The 20175-nt window shown below is 32.0% G+C and overlaps 1 protein-coding gene across 3 annotated transcripts; it reads left to right on the forward strand.

Moving 5' to 3' along the window:
• The first annotated feature begins 4482 nt into the window (after positions 1-4482).
• On the forward strand, positions 4483-18175 carry LOC125053913. Of its 3 annotated transcripts, none has more exons than XM_047655535.1 (3): positions 4483-4594; positions 14613-14808; positions 17844-18175. In XM_047655535.1, exons 1-3 carry the CDS (start codon positions 4543-4545, stop codon positions 17977-17979), a joined length of 384 nt encoding a protein of 127 aa, XP_047511491.1. In that variant the 5' UTR covers positions 4483-4542; the 3' UTR covers positions 17980-18175. The 3 variants fall into 3 exon arrangements, with proteins under 3 accessions (XP_047511491.1, XP_047511489.1, XP_047511490.1); XM_047655533.1 differs by lacking the exon at positions 4483-4594 and adding an exon at positions 8556-9034; XM_047655534.1 differs by lacking the exon at positions 4483-4594 and adding an exon at positions 10097-10454.
• The last annotated feature ends 2000 nt before the right edge of the window (positions 18176-20175 follow it).

Here is a 20175-nt window from a genome sequence, read left to right on the forward strand (position 1 = left end):
ATGTATGCGTTAAGATTAGGGACCCTCTTCTTCACCGTAACCGGTCGGCGGCATGTTTGACTTCCTTTTTATTTCACTAATTCTAAACATTTCTATTCGAAAGTTCATTCTAAATAAATGTATAAGCTTCTTAATAATAATACACATATTTTTGTATTACCTGGGGGCCTCATAGCCTAGCGGTCTTATTAAGTGGCAGCTAGGTGAGGGGTACCGGGTTCGACTCCCGGTTCGAGGGCAAGTTTTAATTTAATTTAAATTTGTTCTCGGCCTTTGGGAGGGTTGTGCGGTACCGGGCGAGTGCCTAAACCGTACATGGAGGACATGGTCGAATTTCTAAGGCAAAGAGCAAGAATTATAAAAATCAAAAAAACTCAAAACTCAAAATGTCTTTATTCATGTAGGTAAACAATTACACTTATGAATTGTATGTAATCTTATACTTGACGCTTGCTAATGCACAATCCGTGCCTGAGCCATTTAAAAAAAAAACATCTGTATTCGAAAGTTCATTCTAAATAAACGTATAAGCTTCTTAATAATTATACACATATTTTTGTATTACCTAAAATCACGTGAAAGAGAAATTTCGAGAATGCTTCTCAGCCCCTTGTATAAATAGGCTTATTATCAAAGTTCACACGTACAAGCGAGTACCTTGAACAACAACACACAATGCTATTTTTTATTACCTTAGGCAAATCTTGAGGCAGAACGCGAAGTTGGTCGTTGAATTCACTGTTAATAAATTAAACAATTATCATTAAAATGGTTAAAATATTACAAATTTATGTAAAAATGCAGTACGGATTTTAAAGCAGCTTTTTGCAGAGTGTTGTAAAATAAAACAGCGAGCGAAATGTAAAACAGTTTGTACAGAAATTTTTATTACTTTTAATTACCAGGTTTTAAAGCCGTGCGTGTTTTGGAATAATGAGGGGTTCAGCGGGGATTTAAAAAAGTTAAAGACTAGACTATCACGCGAAAAGTAATTTGGCTTGTCTGTCTAACATAAGCTGTATTACATATTTAGATTAGGATTTAATGTAGCGAGTCTACAGTTTTTATTAGTATTCTGTGGCTGACACAGATTACTAAGGATTAAGATTTAGATTTACCTTCCGGTAAATATCATGAGTTGATAGAGAACTATCGAAGTAAGAACTATGTTCTTAACTTCTTTGTACGACTGGGAATATATAGGAAAACACGATCTCAGGGTAAGGAGTTGTAAGCTTGGTTAGACTTATGAGGCTAAAACTGGTCTTGATATCGTTTGTTAATCATTTTACTTGATTTTTGCTACATTGTTGTTACGGAGACATGAGAACTTAGAATTCACTCTTACTGTATTAATACCAAAAGCTTGAGTATGGAATTTAGTTCACAAAATATTTTTTTATTAGGCCTTAAAAATCATAGATAATTACAACCTATATGCTCGCGGTAAAAAACATGGTGATGATTCCGGTGAAAAAAAAAAAATCTTTTGTTATTTCATATTAGAGTTCCTATATTATATTTGCTTTTTCATACATATGGCAGACGTTTATCAAATTAACCTGATATTTTTCGAAAAATATAATTAAGAGACAGAATTAAATTCGTGTTATTATTTATTTTTAAGATTGCTTAATTTAAAAAATAATGCAAAAAAAAAAAAAATATTAATAGCTACTATTCCTATTTAGCGCCGACAAAGTGATTCTAGATACTTTTTATAGGATACTAAGTAGCGACCAGCAATAATGTTAAAAACTATAACGCGTAATCTGTTAATCATTTCATTTGAGCAAACTATGTCAAACAATTCATGTTTAGCGTAATAAACAGATCAAACAAACTTCCCTCATAGTTGTTTGTACGTGGAAAGTTTTGCACTGCTCCGTTTCCGCTTTAATTGGTATTAGCGTTTACTTTTTACCGACTTAATAAAAGAGGACATTATTCCGAAACATATTTATCATATGATGGTCATATGGATCTATTGATATCTAACAAAAGTCTTAACTCAATAGTCAATCAATTTATTTTATTACATCTTTCTTTTGTTTATTCAGCACGTATACTGTCAAAGGGTTCATAATTTTGAATGGTTACATTTTTTGTTACCACAAAACAGCCGGTAAAAAACTGGGTATTTTATATAAAACGAAAATTTTGCAGAGTCACAGCAATTTATTAACAATACCAGTCCCGTTTTCCGCATTCATTTTTCAATATCAGAACCCAATGAGTTGTAAGACCAAAAGTTACAGAGCGCGACTGTCGACCTAAATTATTACGTATATCGTTACGTACTTACGCGTAATACACGCAATGTACAGTCAAGTAGAAAAAGGTTAAAATATCGGAAATGTTTGGGAACTTATGAAACATATGTTAAGGTAGTATTAAGGCATTAAGGCAGGCATCGTGCAAAGCTTTACTTTGATGTTACTTTGACGTAGGACTAAAAGTGTAACATACACTTTCAGGTGTATTTAATTTAATGTTACCATAATTATTTATGACGTAAGCAGTATGGCATAAAAAGAACAAGGATACGATAGGGAATGCTTAGGTGGTTTGGCCATGTTGGATGAATGGGAAACGGCTTATAAGTAGAATATAGAAGGCAACCATGGATGGAGAGATCGTATTGGGAGGGACTTTTCGTACATACCTGGACCATATTAAGACTGTACTCGAGAAAGGACAGGTAAAAAGTACCTATCACTGACGAGCATCCATAGTGAATTCTCAAGCTCATAATTAGCTACTACTTAATATATATTAATTATTGTGACTAAGTTAACCTTTTGATTGGCTTTTAAATTTTGTTCATACATATTTTTATTTATTATTATTTTTTCTTTGGATTTTACTTTATTTTTATTTAGTTATAGTTACGTGTTATTTTGAGTTTTTTTTTGTTAATTATTTATGCACTTCTTGTAGGTACTTTACCCTATGTAGGTGTTTCTTTTTTATTGTTCCATATTAGGGTTGTAACCTGCTTTTTTATTTTTTTATATGTATGTTTTTGTATAAGGTAATAAAGTGTAAATTAATAAATAAATAATGTCACTATAGGGATGAAGCGAGATAGTTATGTAAGGGCCGAGGTCTCTGCCTACCCCTTCAGGAAAAATGACTCAATCTACAACTTTAGATTAAGGATTAATTGTTAGTTCACTATTAATTTGTACTGTTGTTTCTGTATATAGATGTAATGTGTGACCCTTGTAGCCGTCCCCTGTAAAATCCATGTGAGTTATTGTCATAAAAAAGTATTATATTATAAATGTGAAATCGTAATTTCTTTGTGACTGTACATTACTATATTGTTAACTGTAAAATGATCTATTCCTTATATACACGTAATTTATTAAAAAAGTTATACAATAATCGTAATAATTCAGGTGTAAACAAGTATTCGTAAATTAAGGTATTTGTGGAATTGTAATACATTTGTGGGTGTCCCAAAGGTGGCGTTTGACTCATACTCGTATATGTCAAAAATATATTGGATTTTACGTATATAAGTCGTACTTATTATCATATATTTGGTTTTATTTGTCATAGTGTTACAACGCATTAAGATATATTAAGGACCAGAAAAGAGTATTAACCAAGCTCAGGCTTACAGAAACAGAGGAAAGCAAGTGTATGAGTCAATGGTAAAACATTCTTGTTTGACTTTAATCGATTTATTACGTGTTTGTTGTGTGTAGCCTTGGTCACGCAAGTAATTTAACTATTTACAAATGCGAGGAAAACTGTTGAAGCAATTTGGGTTATAAGAAAGAAATTGTTTTAATTACGAAACATATTTGGTTCTGATTGGGGTATTTAGGTCATAATTTCGGTTCATTTGTAAGTTTAGTTGCCGGCAATAAAAATTCGCTCAAGAGTCATTCAAATATATGATGACATCTAAAGTATGAGGGAATTGTGAGATTTCTCTATCTAATCTGCAGCTCAGACATAATTGGAAATTAGGAAACAGAATTTAAACATAACTCAAAAATGAAAAGAACTTATACATTTTCTGTTAGCCACTGCATTAAAAAAAAATCAACGAATTGCAGTAATATCGACTGGCTTTGATGTAGATCCCGGACTAGAAGGTAGTAAGTGAAGACCTGAGGCAAACTTTTAACCTCTTTTTATCTCTTATTATTTCAAGATAAGAGCGTAACAATTCTTAAAATGCCGGCAGCGCATTTGTTTGTGAAACATTCTCCATGTGTCCATGGTCGGGGCAGTATCACTTAAGAACAGGTCAGCCTCCAGCCATTTGCCCCGTGTTCTATAAAAAATATTGATATATATGAATATTTTATACGTAAAGAAATAACAATATTTTTTTAAACTTCACCCAAACTATGCAAGCACTAAGCATCGAGAATACTTTCCATTGCTTTAAACCTATTAGTAATCTTTGTTACATATGAAATCGACTCTGTCACAATGTGGCCTCAATGAGATTTCGTGAGACTGGGATTATAATACACTCAGACACTGTACGAACCAGTGTGCCGTAAAATATTTAGTGAAATGGGCAGTTTAAGTGCTGTTTTAGCTGTATTGCTGATAGTGGCGGCGTCTGGTATGCATTTTCGTATTAATATCCATTATAGTAGGCTATTTTCGTAAAACATTGATTCTTTGTGTTTAGCCGGCAATCGAACCTAGACCATCTAAGTTATACGTAATGTTTCTTAACGGTCATCCTATTAAGACAGACATTAGAAATGATTTGATCCTATTTTTTCCATAAAAGTTACCGGATAGCTAGCTAGTTTATGTTACATTGTATTAAATTAAAGTTAAACAACCCAGTTATAATAAAAATGTATATTTCTCTTCGTGTGAAATCTAAATTTCCTAAATAATAACACAAAATCGATGAGGTATTTACATAAATACTAATTATTCTATCATAATTATTTATGTTAATATCTGGATGTAAAAAATAATATAATAGAAATATTCTAATATTTTTTGATTATTTTGTTACTATTACCCAAAATAGCTACAATATATGTACGTATTTATAAAATAACTTGATAACTAAGATATCATATGTTAATTTTCTTGGACCTATCTATATATAATATTTAAAACATAAATCGTGTACATTTTTCAATACTCAAGTGCTGGAATTATCACATAGAAAATTAAATCTTAAGTTTCTCTTGGACTTGAGATGGGAGCAGTTAATTAGCAGAGTTGATTAAATTTTTCTAAGTAGCCGGTGGAACTCTATATTATGTACTGTAATTACTTTACACTGTACGGCTTTATGTATGATACTTATTTTCTAATATAAGTTTTTCTTATAACATGCCAAACACATGGCACATTTAATTAATTAATTATTTATGCATTTTTCCGGCAACGCACTCGCGAGCCTTCTGGCATTGAGAGTGTCCATGGGCGGCGGTATCACTTAACATCGGGTGAGCCTCCTGCCCGTTTGCCCCCCGTTCTATAAAAAAAAAATTACATTTTTAGTAACGGAATTTAACCGACACCAACATCTATTAAAGTATCTCCTATGATATAATTTTTTTATTTATTTACACTTTGTTGCTTTATAATATAAAAATTAAACATAATTACATGTAAAGGAAAGGCAACTGGGGGCCTTATCGCTTTCGAGCGATAAGGCCCCCAGTTAACCAATGTGAGAAAAGATTTTTTTTTAATTAAATTACATAAATAATTACAAAACGTATAAAATGTTACATATATATTATACTAACGGTAAAAATCTAGGAATGTTTATAGCTTTTGATTGAAATTATGATTAAAATATTAAATTTCTTTCCGCCGATTATTATTTATGTTTTAATAGTAATTGTTCAGTACAAGTAGGTCAGCCTTCTAATTATAACGCAGCGAAACAATCGAATTCGAGACGTTAAGTGCTATAATTAATCCACAAATAAGTTACCCCTACTACTAATTGAATTATTTCTTATAATATTTTTGTCATGTAAGAACAATTACTAGAAGCCAGCAACCAAATTATATTTTTATTATTATTCAAATCTATCATTGGCTGTATTTATTTTGCTCTTTATGCACATATAACTTTTAAAATAATAATAAAGAACTGAAAAGCAATTATACTGTGCAACAGACGGTCGTATCGCGAACTATAAGCTATAAGCGATCTCTTCCAGACAACCAGATCGTTATTGCAGTAAGAAGGTTTTTCTGTGTGATGTAATTTTAAATTCTAATAACGAGGAGTGAACGACAACTTAGCCCTTATCGTTAAATATTCAGTTTGACCGCAAAGACATACAATATGTATGTTGGTGGGAAATCTTACATATTGAGGTCATGTACAGGCCTTTGTGGTCTAACAAAGACAATAACCATCGGATCCCACAACACACAATGTTATGTAATCACAGATCATACATTCCTAATTTACATATATTTTTTGGCATTATTTAAATTATTATATTTAAAATACATAAATATGTGTATTAAACAAAATACAGCATTACATTACAAGGTTTAAAGAGAACTAAACCTTTTGAGTTAAAAAACATAGTGTAGTGAATATAAGTGCAAGTGCGGTATACACGAACATAATGTCTAAACATTACAAAACACTAAAACTGTTAATGAACATTACCTTAGTTTAAGCTATTTATTAGTATTGTAGAAAATTAAGTCAACATAATATTACTTATTAGCCATAATTATTGTATAGGCTAGGTTGAGTCGCACTCTGTTTTGTGAACTTTTACTTTTAAAAAAAACATGCTTTAGAATTGTATAATTACTAGCTACCCCCACAAATTTTGTTTCGCCTTAATATATTTTTATACTTAGCCTATCCTTAAGAAGCTATATACCATCGCTTTTCCGGAATAAAAACTGGTTTTAGGCAATTTTCTCTCCATAAAAACCTTCCTCAGAGTTCAAGGAATAAATAAAAAAATACTCGAATCGGTCCAGTCGTCTTCGAGATTTGCGGTTAGCAGCATTCTGCGATTCGTTATATAGTTGTTTAAATTTGGTTTTCAAAAAAGGAACGACCGCTTCTTGTCGGCTCTTCGGTAGCTACTTTGGAAAAATATATAAGTTTAAAATTGTTTTAAATAACATTAGCCTTGACTTGACAATTGTGATAAATGGTAAATTTTATTTTTAAGTAGGTATTTAAACATAACATTTACCTTTGGTTGGTAAGGTTGTTATTGTTATCGTCAACAATATTGCGTAATATAATCATTTTAAACGATTCAAGATAAGAATAGTTATCGACACAATTATGTACTAACATCATAAAATTTACCTTTATTGATGGTTTTGTGATGGCCTGTTTTCTCGTTTTATGTCTCCGTTATTGCGGAAGACCTAAGTTATTCGTTTGTATGGTATCGACAGAGTTACGTACCTTTTTACGGAAGTATAATTGTTCTTTGTTCTCGTTAAAATTTTTCCATCAATCTCTTTAGACTAAGCTATAAATAAAATTGTTTTATTAAGCCATTGTAAATAATATACTTTGTCCCTTTCTGTCAGGTTGTGTTTACGCTGTTACGAAAAGATTCAATACTTTTGTTATAACGGTGTAATGACGATTATGATTATGGGGTGAGAATGTTCTGTAACTTTTGCTTTTAGATTTTTAGAAGCTTATTTTTTTGTAATTGGTTTACTACACATGTAAATTAAACTTCATAGATATAAACGCGAATTTAGGACATATTTCAAAAATCGGTTCTCTGTAAAGTCGGTTTACTGGCGATAGTTGAACGTGACAACGTCATAAGAAAATACTGATCGAATGGTTGCATTTTTCAAAAGAAAACTTTAATTTTATTTGTTTGATTGGTATTTTGTATGGATATAGAGAAGGAGGTAAATGGAAATCACAATTGAATTGATCAAGTTACATTTATTTGTACGCATAAATACAATCATGTCAATTTTAAATGGAACGCCTCAGAGCGAGGTAACGCCGCATGAGTCATGATTTTTCGTGCGTGCAGCCGGCTCCATCGAATTATAAGACTTTGTCACGTCAAAATTAATTACTCGATGTTTTGAGGAAAGCTCGGTCATAGTCAGCTGAACAACTAACTGTACACCTTAACAATTATAATAACATTAATTATCTACTGAAATTTATCTTATAATGAGAAAAATAAAGCCTTAAATTTAATACTGATACACTTCGCTGATTTTTTAGTCTTGTTTATTTGAATCCAGTTAGTTACGTTAGGTATATATGTCTTCACGTTACGTAGTATATCGGTTCAACTGTCAAATGGTTAGGTAATTTCTTGTTTAACAATCTAGTACTTTCCACAGACAATAGACAGTGGGGTTAACAATTTTAGTACTATCAGTTGGTTTAATGACGTTTTATTAAACGCATGCGTTTTGTGCATTTTGTGCGCGCGCGAAATTTTGACATTGGTTGCTACTCAATTGGTAGTTTATTAAAAAAAGGTTTTCGTTGTCAGTTTAGTTGTTAGTTTTTTGGATCTAAATAAATATTTTTTTTATTTTATATTAACTTATTATGTAAGTGGCTTAACGCTTAACTCAAGTCTAAAAATTAAACTGATTGAGCATACATGATTTTTGTCACGTCATCGTTATTTAACGGTCCTTGACAGATTAGGTTTGTCCTGACGAAACAAGTGACAAATGGGCAGGGTGATTTAGTAATAGATCATTAGATTACAACATTACAACAAGTAACACGCAGTTAGGTATGGTCAGTTAAAAATACACCACGAGCCTGCAACGCCGTAAAAAACTTGTGCCAATACCGAACAAACTAAATTTAAATTTCGAACTTTTTTAAAGTCGGTGTTAACTGCAAAAATGGAGCTATCGAAAGTTTTTTATCTGTGGACAGTGCTAACTTTTTTAGTGCTACATTGTGTGATGGTTGGCACGGAGCAGAGTCCTTTTGAACTGCCCGTCCAATTAGTTGGTTTTCCATTCATAATAATGGCTGTACGAGTTACTTCTTTCCTCAAGAAATTGTCGTACGCCCTCGATCCAGGTAAAGTTTTTAATTAAAGTGACCCATATAAATACTCACTTAGTGTTTCCTCTTATGAGGAATTTATTGAAATTAATGTAAATGTGTTAATAATTAATTTATTTTAAATATTTCTGCAAGGTTGTGCACAGGTTGGCCTCTACCACTTTACTTTCTATTACAATTTGATCTAAACTTTGAGCGATTATTTATTTATTTGTGTAAAACTTATTATTTTATCTTAGGGTATTGTTAAAACGGGAAAATATCAAAACACTTTTTTAACTTTAGATATTATAAAAAGACTCTATTCAGTAAAATACTTAAACTTTCAAGAATATTCAAGCAAATACAGCAACTTTGCAAACTTCACTCGTAGAACAAAACCTATTTAACTTTACACTCTAAAGGGGCCGCATTTAGAACAAATTTTTATAATATTTTCGAAAATAAATTTAAGAAAAAGTATTAATCAAGAGTAAAAAGTTTTTATTTAAGACCTTTTTTTTTGTTTTTGTAGTTTAAACCTAATGGTGTGTGACCTTCAATATGTAGGACATTGAGTTATGAATTTATTTTTTATACACTAAGAGAAAACGCCTTCATGGCTTAGGTAGGCCTATAACATAAGTCGATCCTAGGTAAAATTATCGGAAAGACAATAATTAATTAATAACTTCTTAATAGACAAAGGAAACTGATCAGTTATTGACATGTTTAGAAATGGGGTTAGGATCATTAAAAGAAACGCAGAAATATGTGTGTATGGATTAAGGTTACAAGAATTCATACGCAAAGAGTTCAGTATAAACAACTTACTTTTAATAACACAAGAAATGTAAAAGGTGTATTAAAAGTCCAAACACATTTTATTTTACAAGCGTTGCTTTTCTACTATTTACGTATTTTAATTAATCTATGTAAGGTATTAATAACATGTAAGTGAATCTTAAGTACGGAAAATCCAAAGTGTAAGTGAGCACAATAACCTACTTGCGTGATGACATAACTTTCCGATTGACCAACAAGACGGGGAAGCCGTGTCGTTCGCAGACCGATACCATCATTACCAGTTATTCTAGCCGAACTTAAAGCACGTACCAGCTGCCTCTAAGTTTTGACAATTAGCTCGTCTGTATAACACGCGCGCAAATTTGAATATGGAATATTGATCGTGTTCTGTAATTTTTGAATTAGTTTCTACAAAAAAAGGCGCGCAAGTTTGAAAATAGAATATTAAACACATCGCAGTAAATTAAGTGCGTAAAAATGAATTTTAATAAATTATGCTTTATAATGATTTTGTGCGTGAGTTTCAATGAAGTTGCATGCGAGGATTCGCCGTTCGAACTTCCGGTACAATTGATCGGATTTCCTGTTATTTTGGGCAGCGTACGATTAACGAATTTCTTCAAGAAGCTGGGTTATTCATTAAGTCCTGGTAGGTTTTATCTTTATTTAATTTTGTAGTCAGTTAGTTACATAATCTCCCTAAGGGACATGTAATAAAATCGTTTCTGCGTCTGTTTTAAGCCTAGTAAGTAAGATCAGTGATGTGCCAAGTATTAAATCGTAACAATAACTTTAAATCGAATTTGGAACCTCATACAAAATGAATATAGAATTTTTGATACTTTCGATTGCGTTAACTACAAACAAATCAATAACATTATTCTGTGCATTTCATTGTTCAGAAAATATGTGATATATTATTATTTGATTGTTCCGATTGTTCTGTTTGATATGGAGGTTCCGGAAGTAGTCTGCTTAGCAAAGGCAATCACTGGAACTTTAAACAATTCATACAAAAGAAAAAAATATTTTTAACAAATCTTCTAACAACGTAATTATAGATATTTTAAATGTATAGATTTCACGACTTATAAACGGTGTACTTAATGCTCAAGCCGTCCGCGCCCATGCTCGAGGTTATATCTTAAATTAAGTTTCTATGTTTTAATTAATTTTTATTGTCGCACCCCGTGCACAGTTTAGTTTATTTTTAAACTCAAACATCACACATGTTACAAGGATTAGATACTCATGAAAATATTTTATAGAAAGGATATACGTGTGTGAAAATAACATGAGAACTTAATGATGGCGCACTGCTAACTATGCAACTTCCTCACAGTCGAGTAGCCCGCAATATCGCAGCACACAACTCACGAGGGGACTATTTGTATTGAAGAAGTCGCATGGGTCCGCCAAGCATTCGCAAATATACACTGTAAATACATTAAATAATAATAGCAAATAATTAACACAGTTTAAAGTCAATAAATATATTATATTTGCTCCTATACCAAAAACCATATTGTCTTTTCTCCATGTCAAGATGCGTCAATACGAGAGCGTGAAATATTTTAAAACGTGAAACATTCAAAACATATTTAAATGGTATTTGAATAGATTAGTGAATGGTTAAATTCAAATACAACATTTTATCGCAATTTGTGTAGCAGAGCTCATTTGAATATTAAACTATATGCATTGAATCTAAATTTTGTTAATAATGAATTATTTGAACGTTGTACACTACTCATATGTTGACTGAATACCTATTTTTAATCTGTTATGTTTCTTTTTATGAATCCTAAAAGCCTCTAAACACATTTAAAAAAATCTTTTCAAATATTTTTGTTTTCTGTTTACCATATGAACATATCAATACATATATGAAATTTTGATTGTTTAATCAATTATATTTTATACGCGTCCAGCCTTTTTCGTGGTCCAAATTCAAATTTGCCATAATGAGAAAAAGTTGAGAGTTCGAATTGAATAGCTACTTTTACTAATATTATTTTAATACGAATCCCATTAAGATCGTATTTTTCGGGAAAGCGCCCGCTTTGCTGCGGTAAATGATAATGATACATAAAATATTATGCGCCGGTAAAGACCAATATTTAATGGAGATAATATTTTTCCAAAAAAAACTCGCGTGTAATTTAGTTTTTCTGTCATTTGAAATGTCGTAATATTTTCCCAAAATTACAAAAAAACTTATTATAATGTAATAACTTTCATATTTATAATAGTAGTAGTAATAGTTAGAACGATTGAATTAAATGACAAAAGAAAATACACTTTTGTGTCTCAAACAACAAAAAAACAATCCTCAAATGTAAAAAATAAGACATAACTTAAATATATTATATCAATAAATTAATGACCCGGTTAACTTCGTATCACCTACATTCATTTGTGTCAAAACTTAATACAAAGTTTTTAAAATAGACCAAATAGATCGGTCCTCATTCTACAGCTATGAAACAAGAATTTTTATTTCTAAAAAGATTATATAGTCGTATTTAGCGTTTTTCTTTACTTATTATTTATGTTTTCCACCGTTTAAACCTACCCTGAACTTCTACAAATATTTCAACATCATAATTAGCCCAATCAGTCCAGGCATTCTCGAGTTTTAGCGAGACAAACTAATAGCAATACTTATATAGCACACAAAATCGTTTCTACAAATGCGTTTATAATTATTAAAATTAAACTTATACTATATAATTTCGTAACCACAATATAGAGTATTCGAGAAATAATACATCAAATTAAATTTCATTGTAAACACTGAAAACTGAAAATCGTGACGCTGCATACATAATTTAACAGACCTCCATTTACAGGCCATTGTTTGGTTTCATATGCTTTTCTGCATACTTTTAAATATTTTATTGCAACTGAATTCATAAAAAGCTTGTATAACAAGAATGCTACTCAATCTTATTTGCTTACAGTATTTGTAGAGGACTCTCAATGTCCACGATTGCTGAAAAGCAATCTAAACGTCGAGTTATGTAAATAATGTAATTAATGAGTTTATAACATTTAAATCCATTTTATTCAAAGTATTTTATGGTTCTTAAGGGCCTGATCGACGGACGAGTAAGACCGCGGTTTTATGGCTCGTCGGTAAAGCTCGCCGGTGTATCATTGCAAAACCACGGTTTTAAATACCGCCGAGCCTGGCTCGCGGCTCGTCGTCATGTTATATTTTTTACTCGGCTCGCCATGCAAAACCACGTGTCGATCACGGCCGGCGAGCCGAGCCGTCACTTTTCGGCGACAGCCTTTAGAGACTGTCCCTGTGTATGGCAAACTAAATCAACCGAGTATAAAAACAAAGCAAATAGGCTTGCAGCATATAATAAACTCGTGGATATTGCAAAAAAATGTGAACCAAACTCGGATATAACCGATATTAAGAAAAAAATTCATTAAAAATTAAAATAATAAAAAAATAAAACAAAAAAAAATAAAAACATAAAATTTATTTATGCTATGGCGAGATAACACAAGGCTTCAGACTCGGAACAAGACATGTTTGCGACTGTTTTGCTTGCTAATCGATCAGCACCAACGAGCCGCGAGCCAGGATCGTCGGTATTTAAAACCGCGGTCTTACTCGTCCGTCGATCAGGCCCTTTAGATGGCGCAATTACTTTAATTGAACATTTATATATAAAGAAGCAACTTTCTCTTTCTGCAGTGAGCAATGTTGTCTTAATCGTGCGAATCTCATCCCTGATATCGTAGGTTCGACCCCGGCTGTGCACCACGTACTTTAAAGTAAAGGAAAACATCGAGAGGAAACCGGCATGTCTTAAACCCTTAAAGTCGACGGCGTGTATCAGGCACATAACTAATGATCACGAAATAGATACAGAAATCTGAGGCCTAGGCCCTAGGTTGTAGCGTCACTAATTATTTTGCCTCAACCTGTCATATCTCATTAATTTTTGGATCTGATATATGCTGGTATTTCAATGGTTTACATCACAAGAAAGTTTAACTTTATTAATAGTTACGAAATGTCAACGCGGATTAAAACCCCAGCAAAGTAATTCGGAAGCATTTTGTTCCTTTAATTTGTATATTTAAGGTACGTATTCTACTAAACGTTCGCGTTCTTTGATTAAAGTAACACCTGCGCCCTGACTAGTAACTAATGACTAGCATTTTGATGGCGCATGCACATTTAGGATATAATTTATCGTTGAGACAGGTAGGAGTGATAGTTTTAAGACAAGTGTTTTACAAAACACATATTTCATATCTTTAATGTGAGAAACAATCTTTGTTAGTAAAGTTTTGTTACGGGTACAAGGCAATATTATACGTACCCTGATACATATGAATCTTTCCCCAATGCTTTATAAAATAAGTGTTATTGTATAATCCTCATAGGTAAGGAAGAATACTGCCTTGCGATTCTGTAACTCACTTTTCGAACTCACACAGCGGTTTTCACACCGGCTGCGGTCGCGCTCAAATCAGTCGTGAAGCAGTCATTTTTTGATTTGGCATTCTGATAAACAATAAACTACAAGCTCCCTCCTTATCAGAATACCGATTGCTGATTTATATTTAAATATCTTTAGGTCTTGGAATGTACGTATTTTTACACTCTAAGTTTCCCATAAACTTATTCATTATTTACTATAAACTATAGTACTATATGTACTATGTTATAGCGATATAATTCGTATTTAAAACAATATTATATAATTTTCAGTTGTATTTAGTACCAAAAACATATTTTTACTGTAATTTGTGACTTATCAATATATTTATTTTGCAGCAACGTACCGCTCCAGGAACAGACGTCAACTGACTTTTGCAAGCGATCCAGAGAATTATGACGTTCTAGATGTGGAAAAATATATCGTTGGTGAATTCGGCGCCCGCGCATGTGTATTTGAGAGAGTGTGCGCACACTATGCGGCGAGGGCCAGGATTCAACCGAAGCCTCAAATGGATTGGCCTGATGTTTTTAGGTATGCATACTGTATAGTATATATAAATGGGTTTTAAGCATCAAATATTCACAAATATATATACTGTTAATATGTATAGCGCGAAATACCGAAACCTTTTATTATAATAATTCAAATGGCACGCCTTCGTTGCCATTTGAATTATTATACTTAGGCATAGATTGACGAAAAAACAGAAATTATAAAGCGGTATTACGAGAAATATTATCTTCAATACACTCAATAAACAACTATAAATAGTATGTCTAACGCAAGAACTCATCAGTACCAATCTAGTGGATATTATGAAAAAGATACAGGATGTAGATTTTTTCGAATTTTAATAAGAATTAGTAAAAAAAGTCAATTTTCATATAAAAACCAAAATAAATCATAACTCTGCAGGGGTTGACCTTAGAGACCTCCCGTAGAACAATTGTTTGCCGCTGATGACCTCATCTATCACCTATTTGCGTTTGATCCACGACTTTTTGGCCACCCTGTATAAGAGGGGGGTAAACGAGCCTACAGGACGGCTCTGTTACGTCTGTTCTTGTCACGGGATGTTAGTGGGTCCGTTGCCAACCTTTATTTAGTTAGCTTGTGTGTATCGCTGTTATCACGTGACAAAACGCGAGAATAATTTTAATACTTCAATTAACTGTTTCAATATTCTAATCTTTTCTTTCAACTTCATAACCTTTGTATAGGTAATCTAGAAACACTTTCAAACTCTAATTTGATAACTTTGACAATATTGGAACACTTCAGTGTCTGGGCTGGGCATGGAGCCAAGCTTAATGGATTTAGGATGGATTGGCCTGCAGCTAACAGATGACCCTAGTACTTTAGTTATACGATACGAGTTTTAAACCAAGTGTATACTGTTATTTAGGGATGAACGTTGATACGGAATCGCTTTATACTCGTATATCTTGAGCAGCGTAGCTATTAGCACACGCAATATAAATACACAATACCAGCATATGTAATGTCATCTTTCTCATCTATCCACTATTAACTGGTATTTGTACTACTATTTTATAACCCACTACTGTCATTGATTGGTAGTACACTTCTACTGCATGACGTACACAATCAAGAACAAAAGCCTGCGATTTAGTAAAGAAGTGTATACAAACAGAACATGGTTGCCAACACTATTTCTGCTTGAACAATTAATAACTTATATTTAATACCAATATATTTTTGTCTTTGTCTCTCTCCGCAGAAACATATCAACGATTTTATATGTTACATAAAGTTTATAGTGTTTGCTTAAGTAAAATGCCAGCGAATAGAACACATATAATAATTGTTGACATCATATTATGTTATTTAAGGACAAAAACGATAAAAACAACAATTAGATACAAAAATTTAATAACGTTTGAATGTTAGAGCGTTGCCAACATATGGTTCTGTCGACAATTTGTGGCATACACAAATACAATACAAATATAATTTTTGCCCCAAAAAAATTTGAGAACATGTTTTTTAAATTAGTAAAAGAAATAAGGCTGTAAAACTCTTTAGCTCGATGATGTCTTTAAATAATGGAATTTTTGGATTACGGAAACCAATTCCAGTATCAAAGTTATGGACTTTGTTGGCATATAACAGTGACCAATTCCGAATAATTCGTGATTGCCGGTTGCGTATGCGTTGATGTAACGCGGCCCACTTCTGGTCACTGCTTGTGCATTCACTGCCCCCAATACGTGGCCTTGGAAGTCGCAATCGAAGAAACCAACGTGTCAAGGCTGTTTCATTGTTTTAGTTGAACTTTACCTAATGAATAATTTATAATTGCAATTTCATATTTTCTGTTTATGGGCCATCCATAAAGTACGTCACACGTTAATGGGGAGGGAGGGTATCACCGAAATGTGCCATCGTGTGACAAGGGGCATGGGGGGGTCAATACTTTTGTGACGTCACAAGTTAAAATTTTAAATACTAAAACCATTGATATACAAAAAAACCCAAGATGCACAGTCTCGAATAAAAGTAACGCTCGAAAGTGTCCCGAAACACTATTTCTGTCTCTTTCTATAAGTTACAAGCATATATTATTGCAAAATCAACCTTACGCGAATTGTTTAAAGTTGTTATTAAAAGGATTATTTTTAAATACATACATAAATTTAAAAATGAGTGACGTCACATCAAGAGGGGGTTATAAAAATGTGACAACCTGTGACAAGGACAGGGGGAGGGGTTCAAAAGTCCTAAAATTCGTGTGACGTACTTTATGGATGGCCCCTTATACTCAAAGGAATAAGACAGACTTAGTTATATATTTGAAGGCCTTCCCTTAATGGTTTTGAGTTTGACCAGGCGAATTCATTCGCCGAGTATATAAACCAGACTAATATATTCTTAGGATTATAATTGAGTAGGTGAATTTTTAGTTATGAAAGAACCTTAGCTTATTTATAGATCACGTTATTTGATGCGTAAATTTGGATAAAAGCGTGGTTAGAATGAGACTGAGGCAAAAAGCAATAAAAAATAGTTCACTTAAGTAGGACCGCGTTCATAAAAAAAATCGTATTCTATATGATATATTTTTTTAATGTTATTGTAACTCGTAAATACGTCATTAGGAATACAGCTTAGTAGATTTATACAGTGCTTGTGTTGCATAACACTGCGGCAACTTTCACTTATCTAATCACACTCCCATCCATTCAAGCTATTACTATGGAAACAGCTATGTACCTTCAACACCACGTATTTTCCTGTACAAATCATCATAATTAAATTAATTGTTAAACCAGTATGCATTATTACACAGTGTCTCTAAACATAGTAACTTCATACTCACTTCATGCTTAATTGTGGAAGCGCTCAAATAAAACGTAAAAATTTAAAGCATTTGAAAAACTAAAGGTTGGTAGCGATTATGTATTTAAAGTGTGCGCAAACTCTCCCAATGACAAATGATCCCCTATACTACTTTAAAATGTCTCCAAAATCCACAAGAATAAATCGAACTGAATTTTGTTGCCGTATTAAAATTCATGTCTTTTAATCTTAATTATGTTTTACAGCCAGTACAAACGTTCTCCTGACCAGGCCAAAGAGTTGTACCTTCTCAGCGTGTTCCTAGGAGATATCGTGGGGTCACCGCAACTTTGTCATCAGCTGGGCAAGCGGCGAGGCTGCGATGATTCCTTACTTAGATAGTACCTATATTAACTAGGTCTAATAATCAATTAAGTGTTATGTGATTTAAAGCATACTTTATGGATTAAAACGTGTTTAAACACGTTTTACAATTGACAGCATCCATTAAGTTAGCCCGTGGCGTCAATGTAATAATTATTGAAAGTATAATTCTACCTATTTCCGTTAAAAATTAAATTTTAACTTCGTTTCCAATAAACGCATTTTGTATTTTCTTTAAAAAAAAAATAATTTAGTGATTTCTTATAAAGCCCGATTGAACTAGAATAAAGACTTAGTAAAGATACTTTTTATTGGAAATGCCTTAATAATCTGTTTAAAATAATTAAAGATTGTGATTTTAACATACGCCTGCCTCGTCCAAATTTATATACTAATTTTTTTATAATGAAGGTATTGTTATGGCATAATACTTAAGGTACTTGTTAATTAAAATAATTTTGCAAAACTTGTACTGAGAGTATGCGGTACATTTGTTAATTGTTAATTTGTTTAATAGTTTATAAGTAAAAATGTTACCACATCAATTTATGTGATTATTAGGTTGTTTTAACATTTAGTTTTATTTGTTAGAATCTTTTATTAAAAAATTAGTTGTGTTAGTTTAGTTTTAGTTTTTATTGTTTAAAATCCGGACAAGATTTTTAGATGAGTCACTTGGAAATTCGAATTTTGTTTAGCAAGAAATGAACCGGGTTAGCCGCCATGTTGTTTAGCCATTCCACGGAGGCGTTTGATTTAAATTAAAAGTATACAATGATCCTGGTACTAACTTATCTTGGGGTTAATTACTTAATTGCATTAATTAATCAATACAAGCTTATCTCGTAACTTTAATAGCGATTCCGATTTCATTATTGAGTTATTGTATCATGTTTCTCTAAGTTTGCAACATTAGCACAACGAATAATGCAAGAACAATAGTTTCGTCGAGTTCTTTGTCACCTTATTGAGACCTAAATTTAAATCTTAATTGAAGATATGTGATTGGCTTGCTGATTAATTTTTTTATAGTAAATATAATACATAGTTATTTTATAAGTAATTAAGCTACGCGCGTAATAAGTTACCTCTGATGATAAATTATAAGAAAATTCTGAGATTAGTAATAATATCGGTTATTTAATGAAATACAGTTTGTACCGGAAGTTATTATTTAACTGTTTTTATATTAAATATATTTGGTATTCAGTAAATATTTACAATCATAGAAATACCCAAGATTCTGAGTCAAAACTGGAGGTGAACTTTCGTATTTCAAATCCAATACGGTTTTGGTACAGAGAAATCAAACTTAGCGCTAAAGTCTCATCTTTGAAAACCTAAGGGATTTCTATGTTTGTAAATGTTTCTCTCAGTGATGTCTATCAAGGTTCCCGTAGGATAAGTTCAAGGGCGGATTAAGAGCCCCTTATGACAACCATCAGGACTTATATCATAAAATGATGTTCAGTTAAATTTAAGCTTTTAAGCAAACAAAACAAACAAATGAAAAATATCTAAAACAATGTAAAATAAAATCTAATTGATTATTTTGATCATTATACATTTGTTATTTTATAGAATTATTACTATGAACCCTGTATGAACTGTATTTTGTTATTATATCTTTTAATGTGTCGTTTTCCGTGAATTCTTTCTTTGAGTTGCCAATTGCAGCAAGTTATGGGTGCAAGGTTTTTTAAATGGTGAATGTGAAATACATGGAATAATTATACAATCTTGTTTTAATTTATGCATATTTTCAAATAGAGAATTTATTGTCGCTTAACAATCACAAAATAACAGAAAATGGCATCCCTACAGAATGAAACTGTCATGCAGGATCACCTTAATGAAGAGTGCCTAAGGTTTAAGAAAGATTTATAACTAGTTACTCCAAATAAAAATGTGAATAAAAAATATTCTCGACGGAGAATACACCTGTTTTCTCATCTAATACCATAGAAAACCCAATCATAGCCACTAAATTTTAAATAAACATATGTAAAGAAATAGGTACGTATTTGAAAAAGGTACTATACAATAAGGAATGCCACACCAATAATTTTTAGATTTTCTTTATTCGGACCAATCAATGTGTGAAAAAATTTAAGCGAAATGAATACGCTTTACATTTCCTAGTTAAAAAAATTGTCTTAGTTTTCAAATGTTACTTACGTTATCTTAGCTTAGCTCCAACTGTTATAGTAATCT

The sequence above is a fragment of the Pieris napi genome, chromosome 11, assembly GCF_905475465.1.
Source record: "Pieris napi chromosome 11, ilPieNapi1.2, whole genome shotgun sequence".
NCBI lineage: Eukaryota > Metazoa > Arthropoda > Insecta > Lepidoptera > Pieridae > Pieris > Pieris napi.